General features: G+C 45.3%; 1 protein-coding gene across 38 annotated transcripts in view; it reads left to right on the top strand.

The window, feature by feature from the left end:
- Dock9 (dedicator of cytokinesis 9) overlaps nt 1-23,592 on the top strand; it is a 252,226-nt gene that overhangs the window by 135,068 nt on the left and 93,566 nt on the right. For all 38 annotated transcript variants that reach the window (XM_076930545.1, XM_034499085.2, XM_076930554.1 and 35 more), the window contains exons 5-13: nt 762-831; nt 2,492-2,587; nt 3,638-3,772; nt 7,794-7,968; nt 9,135-9,202; nt 16,629-16,703; nt 18,170-18,310; nt 19,841-20,038; nt 20,384-20,506. In XM_076930545.1, the coding sequence (XP_076786660.1) occupies nt 762-831; nt 2,492-2,587; nt 3,638-3,772; nt 7,794-7,968; nt 9,135-9,202; nt 16,629-16,703; nt 18,170-18,310; nt 19,841-20,038; nt 20,384-20,506 (1,081 nt within the window). The remainder of the gene's footprint in view (nt 1-761; nt 832-2,491; nt 2,588-3,637; nt 3,773-7,793; nt 7,969-9,134; nt 9,203-16,628; nt 16,704-18,169; nt 18,311-19,840; nt 20,039-20,383; nt 20,507-23,592) is intronic.

Genomic DNA, 23,592 nt, shown 5'->3' on the forward strand with positions numbered 1-23,592 from the left:
GGTTGTTTTCAGTTACCACCTGCACTAAAATCTTAGTAACCCAAGGTACTACCTTGTCCTTTGGGTTGGGTGTGTCTATGAGATTCCTAGCCTTTTGTGTTCTCCTCAGTGGACCTCACTGTTTGTTTTTCTATGTGTGTGGCCCAGCCACTCCTTAGAGTGTTCAGCCAACTTCCAGATCGACTCTTAAACATCAGAGAGAACACTCCCTGCCAATAGTTTCTCCACTCGGATAGACTCCTGAGCACGATAGCTGTCCAGTGTTCACTTGGGGATTTGATGATAATTCCCATTTGATCCAATTAATCTATCTTCCTTGAGAGGGCATGTGTAAAGTGCCCAGGGTGCCTAGCACATAGCTGTGTAACAGTAGCTACTGCTGTTAAAGTTGCCAATATTGTCCATCAATAACCACACCATCACCCTCCATCAATAATCACTTAAAACTTTGTGACCCTGTTTCCCTTTCTCTCTCATATTTTATAACAAGAATCGTCCCACTAAGTCGTTTCATTAGAACCTACTCCGTTCTCTTACGTTTAGCCGACTTCCTGGCCCAGCAGGCTGTGCCTTATTTCTACAGTGGGGACTTTGCCAGAATCCCTTGGCTCGCCCATTGAGAAGCAGTGGTGTACACTGTGTAACTCCTTATCTCAGCGGGCACCGTTGGGCTTGTTACAGGCTGGTTCCTCAGATGGATGGCGAATCAGATTCTATGGATTACGCAATTACAAAGCAAGTTTTCTTTCTTCTTTTTAAAGCAAAGTGCCCAAGTTGGATAAACTTCCAGTTCACGTCTATGAAGTCGATGAGGAGGCAGACAAAGATGAGGTGAGATTCCTGTTCGTTCCTGCCTCTCTTCTCCCTGGAGACTGACTTTGTCTTTGACACAGGCTTTGAAGGATATGCCGACCTCTAAGCCCAAACAGGAATTAGGATGTTTAGTGAAGCAAAGGAAAAGTTTTGGTTTTTTGGTTTTTTTTTTTTAAATGTACTTTGGATTGATTGACTTAGGGTCCCTGTTTTATCTCGACTGCTTAACATCTCATGGTCTCTGTTTTTGTTCTGAGATCATCTGCAAAGACTTGGATCAGATCTGGCCTGTTGAAAGATACCAAGATCTTAAGTTTAGATTGTTTTCCAACAGGATGTTGTTCATTGGCAGCTGGTAGAAGTGAAATGGCTCTCTCTCCAGTGGGTGTGTTAGTCAGTGTCACTTCAACAAGCTCCCTAACTCTTGGAGAAAAGGTGGTACTGAAAGAAGTGTGTAAGTGGGGCGGCCTTAGGTCTCTGCGCTCCTCATCCTCCGTGTGTGAGCTTAGATGCCGTTGTCTCCCCAGTACAGTATTGACCATTGGTAGACGTTAATCATATTCATGTAGCAACTTGTCTTAGGGTTAATCCTCAGAAATGTATTGCTGGGCATGGGGACTCACGGTGTACACCTTTAATCCCAGCACACACTGGGCAGAAGCATGTGGGTCTCTGTGACTATAAGCCAGCCTGGTCTACACAGTGAGTTCTGGGCCATCCAGGGATGCTCAGTCCTTCTTTTTAAGATGCTGATTATAGGGTCAGGAAGACCAAGTGAGAGCGTACATTTAGAAAATCCCTGCAGTAAGTGGCTTCTCAGTAGTAGTGACAATGCTAAGACTTCATATACTGAAGCGGGGCTGGAGCCAGGCCTTGCTGCAGATGTCAGTTTTGTAACAAAAGACTTGGCCATTTGTAGGCGATGCTGCCTTTGTCTGTTTATGGTCTCTCAGGCGTGTCCAGCCTTTGTCACTGTGACCTGATGTTGTCACCTATATAATCCATACCCGAGCTCTGTGCAGTTGAGTCTATCTCAACTCAATCTATCTCAATAGGTGAAGTCACCTATGTAGTTTTAAGTGACTTCACAATTTTGTGTTGGGCCACATTTATAGCTAGCTATGGCTGTACCTGCAGGCTACAGCTGGGGCATGCACAGTACACACCTAATAAATGTTTAGTGTCAGGCCACCAGCTCAGTCCCACTGGGAAGGTCTTAGTTTGAAGACTTTTATTTACTAATAGCTCTGCCTCTCTCCCTCACCACGTCCTTTTCCCTTCTACACTGCACTGTGCTTACCTCTCCCCGAACCAAGCCTCTGGGAAAAGTTTCAAGAATTTGCTTTTGTACTCTAACCATGGAGGAATGTAGTTTGAAAACTTTTTTCATAAAGCCAGGCAGGGCCGCACAACTGCGTAGTTAAGTGTGGTTTGTGGTCTGCGGCTCATCAAACTCTCAAAAGTAAGAACTTGGCCTGGCACTAACCTGGCCTTTAACAGAATAGGAGTTCTAAAAATGTACCCTCATCTCTCTTCACTGGTAAATGGACTTTACTGAGGCATTAATGTCCCAGAAAAGTGGTAGTCGCCCAACTTGGCAGAGGTGGAATGATTTTCTGACTGGCAGCACTCACGGGAAGGACAGAAGACTGATGCTGTTGTGTCCCCTCCTCCTCAGGATGCTGCTTCCCTTGGCTCTCAGAAGGGTGGGATCACCAAGCACGGCTGGCTGTACAAAGGCAACATGAACAGCGCCATCAGTGTGACCATGAGGGTAAGAGCTCCTCGCCCCACATTTCCCTCATGTGCTTGCAGCCCTCTCTCTGCATCTTGAGAACACTGCACGAGACGTTTTTTCCCCACAAAGGGGATATTGTCTGGCTCCTAAGATGCTTTCATGGTGATTGCCCCACCATTGCCACATCCCTGTCCACCTGCTTGCATCACAGCCTCCCGAGCCCTGGCATAAAGAGTTCATCACAAGGCTGAGGTGAGGGGTATCACTGGTTGGGTTTTCTTCCTTGTCTTGACTGCATAGTGTGTCTTCATACCTCATAAGGTAAACCTAAGTACTCTTGTGGAAGTATCCTGTGTCAAGTAAAGCCAAAGTAAGGGTCAAAGGAAGATGGTGAAATCTGAAGAGAAGAGTAAAGGAGGGCCCAGGGGTTGGAGCATTTGCCACTCTATAGGGGACCTGTGGTCAAGTCCCAACACCCCTATCAGGCAGCTCACAGCCGCCTGTCACTCCAGCTGCAGCGGCATCCCACATCTCTGGTTTCCACAGGCATTGGCATTCATGTGTGCATACCCCACACAGACACTTAAACATAGGAAAACATTTAAAAAAATTTAAGTTGTATAGTAGAGACCAGGATGAATCCTAAGGAGAGTCACAGTGAGGAAGGTAAGGTGAACATGGAGACAGAAAATCAAACCAGGGAAGCACTGACTGCCAGATCCTGAGGTCCAAAGTCCTTCCAGGTCATGAGTGGAGGACAGCCATGTTGTGTGTGTTGGGGAGGGCCTCTGGGGATTCGAGAACATCTCTGCCTTCCTGGGTGTCATCCAAAGTTGGAGTTCCCCTCCGTACTTTTGGATGGATGGATGCATAAAATTCCAAGCTCTCTGGATGATAAACAATATCCTGTGACAGGAAGGCAGGAAGACTGTTGTAGGGAGTCTTCCCCCAGCCGATCCAGTCACCAGTGGTGTTGGCTAGAATCCTGCTAACTTTAGAGAGTGCTGACTGGGTTTTCAAGAGCACAGGTGGCTTGTCAGTTCCCACTGTCCGGTTAGGTTTAGCTGTCTGTGTTTGTTTCTTCAGTCATTCAAGAGGCGGTTTTTCCACCTGATTCAACTCGGCGATGGATCCTATAATCTAAACTTTTATAAAGACGAGAAGATCTCCAAGGAACCAAAAGGGTCCATATTCCTGGATTCCTGCATGGGCGTGATCCAGGTGAGTAGGTAAAGGTTCTGCCAAGTTTTCTGCTCTTCTGTGGCACTAAGCATGAATGAGCAGATTCAGGGAAATGCTTCCTCACAAGGCTGTAATTATGGTAGAGAGATAACCCAGAAACAAATTTGATTTTTATCATTTTGAAGATGGCAGGGTATTGTGGTAGACAGGGGTCCTCTAGTGTATGAGGTTTTGTGTTTAAAACTTGGATAGGATGACATGCACCTATAAATCCTGTCCTCAGGACAACCAGGCAGAGGGAGATCTTAGGTTCAAGGCCAGCCTAGGCCACATAGTAAAACCCACCAAACTGAGATGTCCCCATCGTAACATGGAGGCTTGTCCCATCTGACAATTCACAAACGGCCTGGCTCATTAGAATCCACCCGAGTAACTGCAGAATGAAGACTATGAATGTGCCCCTTCTGGGCCTCAGACAGAGAGGTTCTGTGACCAGTGAGCAGGCTCCCTGTCAAGTAGACAGTAGATGGATTCAGCGTCACCAGAGAAGCCTCCCTCAAAGTGACAGTAGCTTGGAACTTGATTCTATAAGGACGTTGTGTAGTGAGCTAGCATGAAGTCAGGGGCATGGCTCTTTGGTTTGACCATAGGGCTTTCTGTTTTGGTATTTACGTTTTTATATAAAATCTAATTGCATCATCATCTTCTAGTGAATATGTTCAGCTTATCTCATTGTAGCGGAGAGAGCTGAAGTGCTGCACCCCTGGACGCCTGCACCCCCCCCCCGTACCCCTGCACGCCTGCACCCGCGTATCCCTGCACCCCTGCACGCATGCACCCCCCCCTCTCCCCCCCCCCCCCCCCCCCCCCCCCCCCCGTATCCCTGCACTCCTGACATTTTCAGCATCTTTGGCAGCAGGTGCTTGATTGATTTGTTGTAGTAGGGGACCACGGAGGTGGTGGCGAATTCCATACCAAGCATGTGGATCTCAGAGAAGAACTTGGTGGAATTGGTTCAGGTTGTTAGACTTGTGAGGCAAATGCCGTTACCCACTGAGCCGTCTCACGGGCCCCTGATCTTGTGTTGCGTTTCCTGAAGTTTAGGTCGCTGTGCCTAGATTTGTCTTGATTTGTTAATTGGCAAGCTTTCTTGTTAAGGTAGATAGGTGTGCAGAGAGTAGATGTGACAGGTGTGCTCCACGCATTGTCTTTCACCTGCCTCTCATTCCAGAGGCTTCCCAACCTGTCCTGTCTTCCGGCCTTCATGAGCCTTGGCAGGATGGTAGAGACCCTGTTTGGATCTCTGTTCTGGGGCACAGATCGATGACGAAGTCAAGTAGTCTCCATTGATTTTTCCTCTGCTGGGGCTCACAGCCACAGTCTCTACCCTCATTCGAGAGTAGTGTTTTCCCGGTTTTGTCCAGTGTCCCAACAATTAGGCTTCATCCAGGTCAGAAATGAAAATCTAGTACTCAAGTTAGAAGTGTGCAGGGCCCAGAATGAAAGTAAGTGGCGGGAGAGACGAGCGCACCAGGAGGACACTGGAGACGTGGATGGGCTGCCTGCCCTGCACCTGAAGCCCAGCTAATGAAACCAGATGAGCCTTGCCGGCTTTTCAAAACACCGGATTTCAGTTAGATCTTAGTATCTCTAACTACTGGAAACCTATAAGCCACAGGGCAGGATCCAGACCACAAAACTTGGATTTGTATCTGAGCCTTAGATCTAGACTATGGCATGACTTCTCACATTCTCTGAAAAAGTATCTTCAGCCAACAGCCAATAAGCCAGTGGATTCCTCTGCCAGCAGCCCCTCCTCTGCTCGAAGCTGCGGTGTGAACAACAAAGTAAAACATTGTAAATAAGAAGTATCAGAGTGGTTCACTAATGGCAGCTCATCGGTTCCCTGTGTCAGATTTCCAAGCTCCAGTTTTATTTGTGTGAAGTTGAGAAACCTTGGAGTTACTTTTTTAGCTGAATTTGCTGGCATAGTTGAAAGCAAAGCTAGATGCATTTTTTCCAACCTCATTTTGAAGTAGGAAGTAATTCGTTTTGTTTGACAGGAGTGTCTTGTTTCGTGTCTGCGGCACAGTGTGCAGATGTTCATAAGCTGCATAGCCCTCATCGAGCCTCTTGGGTATATTTCAGACTCTGAGGTCTGACTTCAGTGCCTGTTTCTTCCTTCAGATTCTTGTGTGTGTGTGTGTGTGTGTGTGTGTGTGTGTGTGTGTGTGTGTAGCTCATAGCATTTCTTGTTTGATAAACCGCATATGTCTCCAGAAGAGTAAAATTTCCTTTGTATCCTTGCCTGTTCTGAAGCTGAGCATCAAACATTGTAATTAAAGCCCATCGGAGGTAGCACATACCTGTAGTCTCCCATACCTGAAATCCTAGCACTTACTTGGGAGGTGGAGGCAAGAAGTTCCAGAGTTTGAAGTCTTTCCTGGCTACACAGGGAGTTTGAGGCCAGTCTGGCTTACATGAGTCCCTGTCGCCAACAAAAACAGAAACAAAAGTTGCAATTTAAATGGTTTTGGGAAAAAAATACTTTGGGATATTTACTTTTTAGGTTTTTTTTTTTTTTTTTTTTTTGTCATGGGAAGGAGTCTGTTCCCAGCCTTTTACTCCTTCTCTGATTCCTACCTTTGCATTTAATGGAGAACTGAGGTGGCACTTACTGAGCCCTGGCAGATGGTCTATACAGATGGTTTTATAGCCTTGCCCAGAGATGCATTTAGCTTTAGGCTTCTAAAAACAGCTGCAGAAATGACAGGCCTTTAGGAGGGTCACCTTGTGCCTGGGTGCTACACTGAGAAGTTTCCTTGAACTGTGTATAACTGGCTGAGATTTCAATGGGTATTGGGGGTTTATGCCCACACAGCAGTCAGTGGGAGGCTATGACGCACCCTCCTTCAGCCTTTGTGAACTGTGTTCTTCAGAGATGAGTTTGTCTAGTGTGGTGGGTCTGGGGTGTTTGTCTCCAGGGCATGCTTGTCAGTGTCTAGAAATGTCTGGCCCATAGCTGTTCCCCTGAGATGTGGTAGGAGGAGGCCAGGATGCTGCAAACAGTACAGTATGGAAAAGAGCCCTGAGCAGAGAGATGGATGGATGTGAGCATCACACTTGTTCATCTCCCATCCCATAATACACATGCAAACTGGCGACAAAAATCCACATACACTTTAGGATTATCAGATGGTGAAAAGGGTCCAGATAAGTAACCTGAGCAGGTTGGTAGACAGTGCTTAGCTTTGGGGAAGACAATGGTGGAGCACAACTTGATTTTTTAAAAGGGAACTGAATATAACACTTATGTGTGAAATTTTATAGATGCAGCTGTTTTTTTAAATGTCAAAGATTATGGATGTAACATTAAGCAAAGAGAATGATAATCCTCTGTCCTTGGGAGAATCTCTATCCATCTCAGGGGACAGATAATATATAAACTAAATACATGGGACTGGTAATGAGGCCTGAAAGGTGCCTCAGCAGCCAAGAGTGCAGGCTTATTTCCCAGCACCTACGGCAAGTGACTCCTAATGTCTGTAACTCCAGCGCCAGGGGTGTGATTGTTCCAGGGGCACCTGCATGTACACACATGGAAATACAGTTTAAAATTATGAAAATAAATTTAAAGGTTAAAAAAAGAGAGAACAGCAAATGCTTTTAGCCATCCTTCCAGCACCAGTATGCGCTGCCTTTGCAGGTGACCCAGGTTCAATTCCCAGCACCCCCATGCTTGGCTTACAACCATCTGTAACTCCAGTTCTGGGGGATCTGCAGGTCTCTTGTGACCTCCTGGACAAGCCACACACACATGGTGTACATGCATACATGCAGACAAATCAAATACGTAAACTAAATGCATATTTTTAAAAGACAGATAATTAATCAACCGAGGTTATAAGCTGAGAAGGTGGCCAGTGACAAGGGCTTTTTGGGAGGGAGTTTGCGACTTTAATGGCGCATAGGAGAGCCAATAAGACAGCACCATTAACAAGTAGGGCAGATTATCCTGAGAGGCTTCCCAACGTGTCTCTTTACCCGGTTTCTACCTCAGAACAACAGAGTCCGGCGCTTCGCTTTTGAGCTCAAGATGCAGGACAAAAGCAGTTACCTTCTAGCAGCAGACAGCGAGGTAGAGATGGAGGAGTGGGTCACAGTTCTCAACAAGATCCTCCAGCTCAACTTTGAAGCTGCAATGCAAGAAAAACGGAACGGGGACTCTCATGAAGGTTGGTAGGTCCAGTTTCCCTCAGCGCACACACTGGGTGGCCACCCTTGCTTTCCCCAGGAAGAAGAAAAATTCTCAAGGTCTGTGAGAGGTAGGAAGATGTGAGCCTTTCACAGAGTCTGTCTAGGAAAGGTTTCTGTCACATTCGATTTTACTGTCCTGAAGCCAGACGTGGGTGCTGCCTGTAATCCTAGCGCTTGGGGAGCAAAGGCAAGAGGCAGGTTTTGAGGTAGCCCAATCAATTGTACAGGGAGTTTCGGGTCAACTGGAGCTACACAGTGTCCCTGTCTCAGAAAACCCAAAAACTAAAAAGAATTAGCACCTTGATGGTATTTGTGTGGGAAGTACGTAACAGGAACAACCTGGATCAAACTAGTTATGTTTTCTTAGTCTCAAATTTTACCTGAAAATGGAAATATGAACCAGGGACACAGCTAAGTGGGTGGGGCACTTGCCTGTCATGAATGAAGTCTTAGGTTCCCAACACTGCATAGACCCTGTGTGGTGGCAAACACCTGTGGAGGGAGGAGGTCAGAGGGTGAGCCTCGGCTACATAGCACGTTCAAGGCTAGCCTGGGCTATGTGACAACCTATCTTTTAAGTAACAATAAAAGTTTTTAAGTAATGATAAAAAAAAAAAAAAAAAACTACCTCCAGCCACTGATGGGGAATCCATCTTTAAAGTAGGAAAGTTGCTGTTGTTCTCACTTTTTGGAATGTTCAAGTAGAAGTAAAAAGGGCAGGACTCTCCAGATCGCAGGGCAGTTGGTTCATGTTTTTGATGCATGTTCATATGGTACTTCAAACTCCTAAGAGATTCCCAGCCCGGGCTGTTCCCAAATCACCCACGAGTTTGATAAAAGCCAAATTCCCATTTCCTTGGTCCCACCAAAGCTTCTGACTGAGTGAGTGTGGCTGAGAAGCATGCTGTGCTTAGCTGACCTCAGTTCTAGTGTGAGGGTTGCTGAGGGTGGGAATTTTAGCTGGACAAGGTCTTGGGCCACCATTCTTCCCTGCTAGGTGTGGCCATCAGTGTCATCCCAAAGCCCTGAGCTGTCTGGAATGTTCTTTCAGACCTGAGAACCACTGCCTTCAGGTTCCTTTGCTTGTATTACGTTAAGAAAGTTTCAGCTGCAGATACCTCATGTGATCTCTTTTGCCATTTAGATGATGAACAAAGCAAACTGGAAGGTTCCGGTTCTGGTTTGGACAGCTACCTGCCTGAACTCGCCAAGGTGAGGCTATCTTCGACTCAGCCTTCCTCTGAGGACTGAGTGTCTGTCATTCCATGGCTCTCCTGTAGTGACATCACTGTTGCTGTGACTGCCGCTGTCTGCTTTCTGGGGAGAATGTGAAGAGGTGGGAATTATTTTACATGATTGATAGACACTGCAGTCTGTTCTCCAGAAAATACCCTACAAAATACATTGCTGTTTCTTAAATGCTGCCATTGTATTTACTGTATCAGCACAAATACTGAAGAAATAACCAAAATACATGCTTCTGTCTTCCTAGTATTCTCTCTGTTCAGACTTCTCTCACTTAAAGTATGTTCCCTGGTGTCTTAGTTAATGTTACTGTTTGTGTGAAAAACACCATGGCCTAAAGCAGCTTGGGGAGGACAGGGTGACCTGGAGCTTACAACTCTCATTACATTCTATCCCCTAGGGAAGAAATCGGGGCAGGAACTCAGGGCAAACTGGAGTCAGAGGCCATGGAGCAATGCTGCTTACTGGTTTTCTTTTCCATGGCTTGCTCGGTCTGCTCTATTATAGCACCAGGACCAGCAGCCCAGGATGGCTCTGTCCATAGTGAGCTAGACCTTCCCTCATCAATCATCAATTAAGAAGATGAACCACAGGCTAGCTCACAGGCCAACCTGGCTAGGGCATCTTCTCAGATGACCTAGCTCATGTCAGGCGGCCATAAATGAGCCAGCACACTTAGGCACTCTTATCTACTCAATAGCCACAGTTCCCAAGAGGGTGATTGTGGTAATCTTGTCACTTCAACTAAAGAGGAGCTGCTGAGGTACTAAGTGTGTGCCTGGACCACCTGGAACAAATGCAGGAGAACCACAAAGCTAGGCTAGGCTCTTTGTGCATTGTGTAATTTTAAGAAACCCCAGAGTCACTGAAAAGCACAAGGAAAAACAAAACAACCATGTTGCCATTGCCCAGAGCCAGTGCTGCCTCTGCTGCTACCTCATCGGCCTCCGTAGCAGGCACATCCATCAGACACTGCCTCTACTCCCTCCCATTCTCCTCTGTGCTGCAGCCCCAGCTACAAGCATCCACTGTGATGCTTTTTACTTCCATTGTGTTCTGGGTTTCTACAGGTATTTCACCATGAAGACACGGGGTAATGATTCTGGATGTTTGAAGTCGCTTTTCTGTTTACTTTGCCGTGGTTTTCAGAACTATTTAGCCTTGTTTCGGGTACAGATCTGGTTGGTCATTTTTTATTGTACTGTATAAACATTTTAGTTTTTGGGTTATTTCCATGTTTTCTTACTCTGAACACTGCTACAATGAATATCCTTCTCCAGATCTCCTGTGTGTGTGTCTTTTACATGAGTGACATCTTTGTCTTTGCTGTCACTTGTTCTCTTTTTACTCTTGCCTTTCTGTTTTGCTTTTTAATAATAAAGTGGTGCCTGTATACACCCACATGTTAAGCACTATAATGGAAACATGCTGTGTCTATATAGGATTGCAAATAGACTAGCATTCAGCATTGACCTTTCTCGATATAAATTTTCCTGGCTAGGACTTTAGGTATTGTTTTTCCTCAGGATTTAGCTGTTTCCACAGAATTTTTTTAGCACCTGCCTATTAAAGCTAACTTTAGAGCCCTCATTGTAACCCATGCCTAGCCTGGAGGAGTTTTGGGTTCTGGCTTCTGTGTTTATTTTCATGCTTTTCCGTGTGTGTGTGTGTGTGTGTGTGTGTGTGTGTGTGTGTGTGTGTGTTTGTGCATGTGTCTGTCTGTAAGAGTGTCTGCCTCTGTGTGTGTGTGTGTGTTTGTATGTGGTGTGTATCTGTGTTGAGTCTGTGCATGTGTCTGTGTGTGTGTGTCTGTTTCTCTTTCTGTGTGTGTCTATCTCTCTCTCTTTCTCTGTGTGTGTCTGAAACCCAGGGCCTTGCATATGGTAGACCAGTACTCTATCACTGAGCTGTACCCCTCACTGTCTCGTTAGACAGTCTAGGCATCATGTGACATGCATACATGCTCATTTGTTTCTGGATGCTCAGAGGCCCCCACAACAACATGTTTGAAACGCTTGACTCTTAGTTTATTGAAGCAGCACATTGATGCAATCTAGGGATCATAAAGGAACTTCCTAGGCACTCAGTGAACAGAGGCCTAAAAAGCAGCTCAGGTTATCTGAGCCCCCTAACCCCCTGTTGGTTATTTAACATCTGCATTTTCAAGCCAGGCATGATGGCACACATCACTAGGGAGGCAAAGTAGGAAGAATGCAAGTTCAGGATCAGCCTGGCTCATGGCAAAAGCGTATCTTAACCAAAGCCAAGCCAACAAGGAATCCAATTTTTCCCCTATGAAGATGCATAAGAATTTTAGTTCTGTCTTCTGCTACCTGGCCAATGTAATTTTTCAAAGGGGAAAAGGAGGGAGTGTGTTTTCCTTCTCCCAGGATTTTACCGTGAGGATCATTGGACCTGTGGATCTGTCAGTCAACTGTGCCTTCTGCTGGCCTTCTCACAGTTGTGTTGTGAGGGGCCAGGCTCTAACTGCAGGTGCATGCCTATGCCTGGTCCCTTTGTGGTCAGCCTGGCTGTCTATCCCCTCCTGCTACAGTGCCAGGGTTGTGGCTCATTTGTACTTGAGAGAGCATGGGAACTGGCTAGCGAATGGACATCCTGTTTTCAGGAGGAATGAGCTTTATGTTCCAGAGTCAGATGAAGGTTGTGTGGAATGGGGTTGGAGGGGTGCAGGGGGAGAAGTGGAGTCTACTCTGGATAAAGAGGTCAGGGAAGCAGAGGGTGGGGAAGGGTTTGATGGGGGGGGAGGCCCAGGCAGTGTGAAAGCTGCAGAGGATGCCTGGGACAATGGGGCCAGGCAGAAGGTAGCCGGGGCTGACTTGATGGCAGAGTCCTCTCTGGACAGCTTGTTGTTGCCTAACTCATCCTGTTCCTCTGGCTTTTGTTTTCCACTGTGACTGAGACTTGGCCAAACAGGAAATGTCTGACAGGAAGTTGTCTCAGTGCAAAATAACTGATATTTCATTCTGGAATATCATGGACTGGGCTCATGATGTGAATGAAGCAGGCTTGGATTTTCAGGGGTGTTGGTGTATTCCTGGAGCTGTGGCTTGTTCCTGGAGAATGGGCACATCTTTACTGTTTCCACATCAGGGACACAGTGTTTACCATAAAACTTTATCTTTTCCTCCTGTTGTCTAGCAGGGAACCAAACTGTTTTTATTGTAATATAACAAAACACATAGCATCAGTCTTATAAGTATTTACGTCTAAAAAGCCTCTGTGAACCGGAGAATTGGTTTCTTTTAGAACTCAGGGAGCTCCTTGCTCTGATTGCCTTGATGTTAGGTGATGCTGGAGGGTGTGTGTTGCCTTCTTGTGTAAAGGTAATATGAAGAAAACCTCAACTCTCTTCATTCATTTTCCTCCCGGGATGGGGGGTGGGGGTGGCGGGGGACAGTGGCTCTCAACTTGTCATCTTGTATTCTGAAAGAGAGCCATTTCATGTGACTCCAGTGGCTTCCATCCCGTCTCTTTATCATTTTATCTCAAAGTCAAAGAACTTTTCTTTCCAGGTAAGCCTTCCATAGTTGAACACAGAACAGAGAGTGGTGTCTGCAACTTTATAGTCTCTTTGAGGCCAAATAAGGGCTGGGGGCCATGCTCAACGGGACTTGTAGGAACCCATGTGGTTTCCTGGACACATTTTTGTAATGTCCCAAAGTCCCTAAGTCCCAAACCAGAAAGCTGTGCCATCATTACACCAAGGGATTGGCTGCAAACCAGAAAGCTGTGCCGTCATTACACTGAGGGATTGGCTGCAGTTTGTCAGCCATCGCATTGCTAAGCCTTCTAATTCTAGAAAGTCCTAGCCTGGCTTTGTGTCTCAAGGCGAAAAGTTAGTCCTTTTGAGTTAAATGTCATAGATGCAGTGAATAAATGTTGGGGTAACCTTTTAATTTAAGAAGTAAATAATCTGGAAGGGCTGGAGAGATGGCTTAGCGGTTAAGAGCACTGACTGCCCTTCCAGAGGTCCTGAGTTCAATTCCCAGCAACCACACGGTGGCTCACAACCATCTGTAATGAGATCCAGTGCCCTCTTCTGGTGTATCTGAGGACAGCTACAGTGTTCTCATATAAACAAAATAATTTTTTAAAAATAAAGCAAATAATCTGGGGGCTGAAAAGATGGCTCAGTTGTTAAAAGCACCAACTGCTCTTTCAGGGGATCTCTGTTAGATTCCTAGCACCTACATGGTGGCTCATAACCAAACCATCGGTGTCTCCAGGGGATCAGATACCATCTTCTGACCTCCATGGGCAGCAGGCACACACATGCTGCACAGACATGTCTACAGGCAAACCACCCATACACATAACAGGTTTTTAACAAGTTATATATTTTAGCCTCAGGGGATTTTACTAACTGTTTTATTTCATTTTGTCTAAATGACTCAACAGTTAACACAGTATTTTTCCTGTGGTGTACCTTGAAAGAAGTAAAATTGCCCATAGATTTTCACTGTAAGTCATTTAATCGGCTCGCAGACAAATGGAGATACATCACTGTCTTTTCCAGAAACATGAAAATGTCCATGTCTGAGCTGAACATTTACTGCATGGGTTAGGAGATTGTTTGTTTGTTTGTTTTGATTTTTTTTTTTTTTTTTTTTTTGGCTAAGTCCTTCTCTTTGCTGTGTGTGCAAGTGACAGCTTCTAGGGAAGGTTTCTCTGCTCCTGTCCATTTTCCTCACATTTCTCTCTCTACTGAACCTAAAATAGAAAGCAGGCCACGGCCAGGATGCAGCCACGGCTGTCTGAAGGAAGCCTGCAGCCATACTCCGTACTGACCGACCACAGGCTATTTTCAGAGCAGGACTGAATTCTGCCACTCTGAAGTGTGCCCAATTGCATAGTCTTGGGATAACTTTTTTAACAGCTGTACTTTTGTGGGCACTTTGGCTGTAAAATTACACATCATACGTATCTTTACTAAACATTGAGATTTTACCTTTATGCTTCCTGTCAGGAAAACTGCCCATGTTGGATAAAGACATTAATCTTTTATCTTCATGACCATCCTCCTCTTCCTGAGAACTCCAGTGGTGACTTACTCTGACTCCTCTTGCACCACCCTGGGCACACAGAGAATGTGCATGTGCATGTGCATGTGCAAGACTTTTAGCTGCTTCCTAAAATTGTGCTCGTGATTTGCCGGTTACTCTGGCAGTTTTTCTTCATGGGTGTCTCTGTGTCAGCAAGGTGGGCAGTCTCTGCAGACGGACCACACGCAAGTCAAGGATGTAAGAGTTCACAGTGTGTGTGTTATTCAGCCATGCCGCTGTTAGGGACATTTAGGTGATTTTCCGTTTTCAGCCTGTGTAAATTGTATGGTAAGCATTATGATGTGTAATCTGTGAACTCCTATTTCAGAAGGACCTTCCCAAACTGGGATTTCTAGACCAAAGAATATTGTGTTTTCAATGTTTTAGATATTGCTAGTTTCTTGGCCTTAAAGAGTATAACAATTTATATTCCTATGTCTCTGCCTTATTCCCAAAGTTTTATTTAAAGACTGTTTTAGTCTACAACATCTGTTTTCTCCCACCCACTCTTCATATTCTTTTGTGTTCTTGTGTTTATTTGCTCTTTGGGTTTCTGCTTCATGTTTAACTTTCCTATTCATTTTTTTCTTCTTTTCTATTTTTTATTATAGTATTTATTTTATTAAATATATTTTTTCCTTTCTGTCTTGTAGAATAGTTAAGAATCTGGGCTTTTAAATGAGATGGCACACATGAAAATGTGAGTTTCTATTTGAAACTGGAAGGATCACTTAGGCCCCTCGCCTTAGCACCTTGTCTTTGATGAGCAGGGATAACAAAAGTACCAGCCTTTGGAGGTTGTATAATTTCTCAGTTATTATTTTGTGATAAAGGAGACATTCGTCATGCATAATATGTGCTGTTACGACAGCCGCAGGTGTAAAACTTAAACAGGCACTAAGGAGGATATCTAGCAATAGATACTGGCTGTTGCCAACTAAAGTCAGCTTTTGTAATTACTAGTATTCCAAGTATTTATTGGGTCCTTCATGAAGCCTTGCACCCTGCCCCCCCCTCCCCCGGGCATGTTCTCATTTCCTAGATCCTGTCTTACTTGATATCCTTTGGCCACCGTGCATTGTGCTTTCTGTTTGCTTGATGCATGGTTCTAAACTTTGAAAGGGATGGGAGGAACTTTAAGAATCCGGTCTTGCTTTTTATCTAGCTTATGGCCCAGCATCTGTACGAGGTAGATCGTGGCTTTTGCTCCTCAGAATCTGTCTTCTTTCCTAAAAGGACATATTCCCTGGATGACAGTGGCCATGTTGGGAGGCTTTGTGTCTAATTTGGCTACAAATATATATTTCTCTTTTATGTATATATCTTATTTGCTCTCCAGTTCTGAAGATCTCAGAGTAGTTTTGCCTGCTAGTTTCTAGTCTCCTGGCACAGTCAGTTTAGATAGCAAGCGGCTTCCAGGAAGACAACAGCCGTTGTGTCCAACATCAAAGGCCCAGATCACAGTCTTTGCCTTTGTGGAAAGACTCAACTCAGGATTAGCATACAGTACTGCCTGCCACTCCCGGTCACCATGGCTCCTAGAGAAGCTCCCCATAGTCAACAGCATGCTCTCTGGGCTCGATTAAGTAAATTCTCCTTACATGTGGTCCAGTTTTTTTGTGTGAAAAAAAAAAAAAAAAAGAAGAAGATAGACAAGATGGAGTGAGATGAAGTGCTCTCAAACTCTGTATGGAGAGCCTGCCTCTACCACCGAGACATATTCTACATGGGAAGCATGACCTCCAAGAGGTCACTCATCAGTGCCACATTGCTGTGGCTAGACCTGTGGCATCACCTTGTACATTCTTTTTCCTCAGAAATTAGAAGGCCAGATAGGGAGACCAGGCCAGGTTGTCTCATAGCCTGTATTCATAGAATCTGTATCTTACTCACTTTCCTATTGCTGTGAAGAGAAAATACCACAGTCAAGACAAATTATATTAAAAAAAAAAAAAGTTTGTTAGGGGCTTGCTTACAGCTGCAGAGGGTCAGAATCCCTGTGTGTGTGGTGGGAGCATGGCAGTAGGCAGGCAGGCCTGGTGCCCAAGCAATAGCTGACAACTCACATCTTACTCCACAGGCTCAAGGCAGAGAGGGAGAAAGCTGGCTTGGACTGGTACAGGCTTTCCAAATTTCAGATCCCACCCCACGCTCCTTCAACTACTTCCCTTCCTGGTTCCACCAACTGGAGATGAAGCGCTCGAAGATAATGAGACTCATGGGGGCCATTCTTGTTCAAACTGCCACAGGCAGCTTTCAGATGTACTCAGTACCTCTGGGAGGTGGAGAAGAAAGGATTTTGTTAGCTGAAAACTTTATTTTGTCCACAGAGCACCAGAGAAGCAGAGATCAAACTGAAAAGCGAGAGCAGAGTGAAGCTTTTTTACTTGGACCCAGATACCCAGGTAAGAGCTAATTCAATATTTAAAACACAAAGGTCATGAATGTTTAATATTCAGTACTCTTGGATATTGAGAGCAGTGTTTAGCCAGCTTCCAGAAAGGCTCCAGCCTGGGTCTTGTGGTCCATAGTGATCGTCTGTATAAAGTACCCCTGAAAATAACCATTAGAGCATGGCCCACATCACTGCAGAAACATAGGGGCAATAACACTTCTCAACTAGCCTCAGTTCCTGACAGAAGCCTGGAAGTGTGTGTAACCCAGATCTGTGTCCTACAAAGTCCAAATATGGTGTGACAAAGATCTTCAGGGCCCAAGGTGGCGGCGAGTGCCACAGAGGTGCCAAGAAGGGGCAGGGATCTGCTATGTTTCATTCTAAATGCTGTCTCCCCAATTTGTGGTACTTTGAAGAGAATAGCCTCTCCCATTTAGCTTTAATAATAACTATTTCCACGTTTCTTCATTGATTTCCTGTTTGTCCACTGTTTACTGTAGTAATGTGCACAAACCTTACAATTTTAGCCATTTGAAAAATAGAATTCCAATTAAAAACAAACCAATTCGGTGGTATTAAATATGTTCTCTGCAACCGTTGCACCATCTGTTTCCAGAACAGTTGAATGTTTTCATCTTTCCAAACTGAAAGTCTTTTAAATAGCAGTCCCTCATGCCTGGTCATCCTTAGGCCCCCAGTGATCTCCGTTACCTTTGGTCTTTATGAATTAACTATTTTAGCAAACTCATCAATGTGGGATCATGCAGAACCTATCTTTTGTGTCTTCTTTTACTTAACATGTTTCCAAGGACCATCCCTGATTGATTTATCGATTGATTGTTACTATGTGTTGGGCAGTGCATGTGCTATGAAACCTCAGCTACACGTGGAGGTCAGAGGGCAACTTCAGGAGTTGGTTCTCTCCTTCCACACTCGGGGCCTCAGGCTTGTATGGCACACAGTCTACCCAATCCACATTTCCTTTCATTTTTAAGACCACATCTCACTATATATCTCTGGCTGGCCTCAAACTCACTCTGTAGACTAGGTTGGTCTCAAACTCACAGAGAGTTGCCTGCTTCTGCCTCTCTAGTTCTGGGTTTACAAGTATGTGCCACCAGGCCCAGCCCCGAATTTCTTGTTTATTACTGAGTGTTCATGTCTGTATTTATACATGCATGTGTGTATGTACATATATAATGCAGTTTATGCCCTTACACAATGGGTGTTTAGGTTGTTTGTAATCTTAATCCCTGCATAATTATCCACCAAGCAGGTATATCCTCTCCTATGTGACTCATGATTAACAGCATGTGTCTGTTAAATATGTCTACCAAGTATTAAACAAAGTCACAGCACTAGTGTGGATGTTCACACAGCTTTTCCAGGTTTTAGGCAGTTTTATGTGAGAACATTCATGCTGGGGTTTTTAATGGGAGCACCGTGTTTTTATGTATCCACATTTTCTTTTTAAAGAGACTTGACTTCTCATCCACTGAACCAGAAGTGAAGCCGTTTGAAGAAAAGTTTGGGAAAAGGATTCTCGTCAAGTGCAATGACTTGTCCTTTAACCTGCAGTGCTGTGTCGCAGAGAACGAGGAAGGACCCACGACAAACGTAACTTTCCTTTTCAGAAGGGCAGGCCTTAAAAAAGAAAAAGTCATCCTAAAGCATGCAGGGACCAGAGTCTCCCCTGCCTGCAGCACTGTGTCTTGAGAGAAGAGAATGTTAGAGATGCAGTGAAATCCTCCTGGTCAAGTCTGTACTCTAGGCTGGACTGACATCCCAGCTGGGCGGGTCAGTCCCCTGGCTCTGGCCAAGGGAGCTGGAGACAGGCTCACCTTAAGCCATGCTGAAGAGATAGGTGGAATCATTAGCTCACACACACACACACACACACACACACACACACACGCACACGCACACGCACACACAGAGCACACAGAGGAACACACATAGGCATACACACATGCACACACACACACGCACAGGCATACACATGTACACAGAGGAACACACACAGGCATACACACACGCACATGCACACACACACATACAGAGGAACACACACAGGCATACACACACGCACATGCACACACACACATACAGAGGAACACACACAGGCATACACACACGCACATGCACACACACACATACAGAGGAACACACACAGGCATACACACACGCACATGCACACACACACATACAGAGGAACACACACAGGCATACACACACGCACATGCACACACACACATACAGAGGAACACACACAGGCATACACACACGCACATGCACACACACACATACAGAGGAACACACACAGGCATACACACACGCACATGCACACACGCACATGCACACACACACATACAGAGGAACACACACAGGCATACACACACGCACATGCACACACACACATGCACACACACACACACCCCTACACACCCCTACCCCAGTTTTCCTGTATTTCTTTCAGATGCTATCAGAACCTGAGTGCTTTTCCTGATACTGTGGTCTTTTCAGAAGACCCCAACACCACATGGCTGCTTGTCCACCACGGATATGACCTCCATGCTGGCTTAAAAAGCTCGGCTTTCTCCCTTTCTCCCCTCCGTGCTCCTTCCCTGGGTAGCTGCTGACATTACAGCTAAATTGCCAAGGGGCTTTTAAATTTAAACTTTAATAAAAATGTCCTCACGTTTCAAAATAATTTTTAAAGAATAAATGTTGAACAATTTCAGGTGTCACAGGCTTCTATATTGCAGCCAGGGTGCACCTACCTTGCCCAGAGATTTACAGGGCTTACACTGGGGTATGGGTGGAGGAGGGGGTGCTTGTAGCCAAGGATAAGATGGCAGACTTAAGCTTCATGTTCCAGGATATGGATGTCATCTTAGCTGCATCAAGGAGACCAGCTGTCTTATCTGTAGAGCAAACATGTAATAGCAAAGCTCAGGAAGGGGGAATAAAAGTTTTGTTTCTTAAAATGCTTTATGGCCTAGTTCTGTGTGACAAGGACTAAAAGTTTTCATGTCTAATGATTTTTCAAGGAGACAGTCATAAACAGGGCCCTTCGCTCTCCTTACATAGCAGCGTCTGTCCAGACTGTCATTATGATCGTGATGTTTTATTGATGTTACTGTTCAGGTCGAGCCTTTCTTTGTCACCCTGTCCCTGTTTGACATAAAATACAACCGGAAGATTTCTGCTGACTTCCACGTGGACCTGAACCACTTCTCGGTGCGGCAGATGCTGGCCCCCACATCCCCAGCTCTGATGAATGGTGGCCAGAGCCCACCCGCCTTCCAGGATGCCCTTCATGCGGCCATGCAGTATCCGAAGCAGGTGGGGAGCGTTCACACCACTCAGACTCCTCTTGTTACATATTGAACATGCTCAGTGAGGCCTTGCCAGGCACCAGTGGGCAGTTTCGGTCATTGATTATAGGGCAGGGTATGTAATTATGGAGTGAAAGCAAACAGAGGGAGAAGTGGTCTGGCTGTCCCTCATTTCCAATAGCCTTCTCCTGTTCGCCTTCCCTACCAAGCAGATATGGACTGAGGAGCCCCTGAGGCCTTGGTCTCCTTGCTGGTTGGACTGTCACACAGTCCTCTGCTTCTTTGGTGGTGAGTGGACTTCTCTCATTCAACTGTGAATTCTCCTGACTAAAGAGAACCATTGTCTCCCTAGGGAATATTTTCAGTCACGTGTCCTCACCCAGACATATTTCTGGTGGCCAGAATCGAGAAGGTCCTCCAAGGAAGCATCACGCACTGTGCTGAGCCATATATGAAGAGCTCAGACTCCTCTAAGGTACAAATGGCTTTCATGTTGTGATTACCTAAGAGTAACAACCTAAGGAATGGCTGTCATGCCAAATTACAAACCTCGGAGTCAGAGGTAAACCACACTTGATAGTCTAGAGCACATAGCTGGGTTGGGGCGATGGCTCTGACACTAAGGCCCTTACCTGCAAGTGTGAGGACTGGGGTTCTAATCCCCAGCACCCAAATCTGTCTAGTCCCAGCACTCATGAAACAGAGAGCGAACCCCCAAGGTAAGCTGGCTAGCTGGACTGACTAGAATCAGCAGGTTCAAATGAGAGCTATGTCTTCAGGAGACAGTGTGGCAAGCCATCAGTGAAGATGCTTGACTCAACTTCAGTCCCCCACAAATATGCACATACATGTCCAGTCTTTACACACTCATGCAGACATGCACACACATGTACATAATCTTTTCATACTCATGCAGACATGCACATACATGTACACAATCTTTATGGCACATGTGCAGACATGCACACACATGTACATAATCTTTTCATACTAATGCAGACATGCACATACATGTACACAATCTTTATGGCACATGTGCAGACATGTACACACATGTACATAATCTTTTCACACTCATGCAGACATGCACATACATGTACATAATCTTTATGTACATGTTCAGACATGTACAGTCTTTACATATTCATGCAGACATGCACACATGTATACAATCTTTACATACACATGCAGACATACATCAGGCATGATGCATACCACACATGAAAAAAATGAGTATAAAACATAGCGGGCAGTTACACATATTTATTGTCCATTTTGATTTCACGTACCTGGCTTCTTTCTGTCCATGCAGCAGAGCCCAGGTATCGGTGCATGCAAGCCTATATTCTGTCTGTTTGCTAAGTTCCAGTTCCTGTGTATCCAGTTCTTACTAAAAGTGTTCTCCTAACCACTGAGCCATCTCTCCAGCCCTCATTAAAAGTGTTCTCACATGTAAATAGAACACATCGTTTGCTATTCTATTCTGACAAATCAGTTTTTCAAAGGAATTATTGGTTTGATACTAAATTTTGTCTCATTTAAAAGCACATGTATTGAAGTCAACCGTTGTTGATGTGCCCCTTGGGTTCTGGAGTCACATTGTAACCCCCATTATAGAATTACTAAGTATCAGAAGTTACTGACTCTAGAAATGTAGAAAATAGAGACCTACACATCCTTAGTTGTCTTCTTATTGTTATGTGGCTGGAGTGGCCAAGGACGATGACTGGCTTCATCACAGCTGTTCTTTGCATTAGACTGAGTTGTGAAGTGCTGCTGCCCTGGCCAGTTTTAGCTTTTCAATTGGTGTGGTTTGATATTAAGCGGTCATTTGAGAGAGGGCCTCGGTGCATGAAGAGGGGCTGGTCAGCCGAACCCGTGTGAGTGGGCATGTCAGAGTTTAAACAGAGGTTTGCCAAGTTGGCTCAGAGATTCGAAAACTTCATTCCTACGGTCACCTATATATGCTAGTCACAGCCACCAGGATGGATAGAATAGTTGTGAAAGAACGCATTCATGGATTAAGAAGGCCTGAGCGCTGAGTACCCCAACATAGCCAGGGTACTTCTGATGCCTCTCGCCTCTGTGATCCCAGTGTCTCACATGTGAGCACAGTATGATGTTGCCCAGCCTGCCTTCCTCACAGGGCCAGGGTTAGGACCACACAGGCGTGGAGCAGGCAGTGCTGAGAAACCACACGTCCTGTGAAACACTCGAGCTCAGCTCCAGTCAAGTCAAAGCCCATTCACCAGGCATCTTCGAACGCTAAGCTCTTCTGGCTGATGAAAATTGAGTAGAATATGTTTCCTGGAGAGAAGCCATCTTAGTATTTCAAGCCCAGTGTGTAAAACGTTGGCTAAGAAGGTCTTTTAAGCCTTTTATTTTGGTAAATCAACAGTGACCTCAGACAAGGCTGTGCTGACAGCGTACTTCTAAGGTGCATATGCATCCACATTGCTTCTTCTACCTGCACATGCATGAGCAGCCCATGCTGGTGCAAAACAAAGGCATCACAGTGGGCCAGCCTTTCCTCTGCCTGGTTCCCAGCATTCCTCACACCTCCACGGGGTCTCATTAAATCAAGCCTCAAGGCTCACCCATCTCATACCTGGAGAGCAGTTGTGATAGATTGGCATGATGATATCGTCTTGTTCTGCCAATTAAAGCTTTGCCTTCCTTTTATCTAAGCTGTGCACAGTTCACCTGGAACATCACTTGGAAGATCTTCATTGTGTAGGGTGGGGGAGGGCTCCAGAGGAGACTCAGGCATTGAGTTTCTGCTTTCATAAGTATTTTCTATCTGTGCCCTTGATTGGCTCTCATTCTCCTCAGGGAAGACATACATCTATTAACTAGATAATTAGTGTGGCAATTGATTTTTACCCTGCCATGTACTTACTCATGACTGCTCCAATCTTTTGGGGGAATTTTTGTGGTGCTTAAGATAAGACCCAGGTCCTTAGGTGTGCTAAGCCACCATTCCTTCCTTAGTGATTTGTTTGAGACAAGATCTTACTATGCAGCTAAGACTGGCCTTAAATTTGAGATCCTTGTGCCTCTGTCTCCTAGTACTAAGATTGCAGGTGTGCACTATGACGCATAACTAAAAATCTTGAATCTGAACATATTTAATGTAAGCCCTTAGGAGGAAAAATTGGGTGTCTTTGTTCATGGACCATGTGCTTCCCGATCCTGCTAAATCACTCAGGAAGGGAGAGATGGGGACGGACACACACACACACACACACACACACACACACACACACACACCACTAAAAAGAAAGGTTGTACTAGACACTCTCCTGACATCTGTTTGAACCAGGATTGTTTTCTGGTTCACCTTTGAAGACAATGTTGTCTTCCACAGCATGATTGTAGAAGAATCAGAGTTTTATAGTGGGAAGGGATCACACCGTAGAGACTTATCGATCTGCAGAGCTATAGAGCTGCTTTGATGGACCGTTGGATGCACATCTCTGTTGCTCTAGTCCTATGTCTCCTAGTGAGTGCTTCTCACACTTTATGGTATATACAGATCACTGGATGGCCTATAGCATACAG

The sequence above is a fragment of the Arvicanthis niloticus genome, chromosome 3 (assembly GCF_011762505.2).
Source record: "Arvicanthis niloticus isolate mArvNil1 chromosome 3, mArvNil1.pat.X, whole genome shotgun sequence".
NCBI classification, from domain to species: domain Eukaryota; kingdom Metazoa; phylum Chordata; class Mammalia; order Rodentia; family Muridae; genus Arvicanthis; species Arvicanthis niloticus.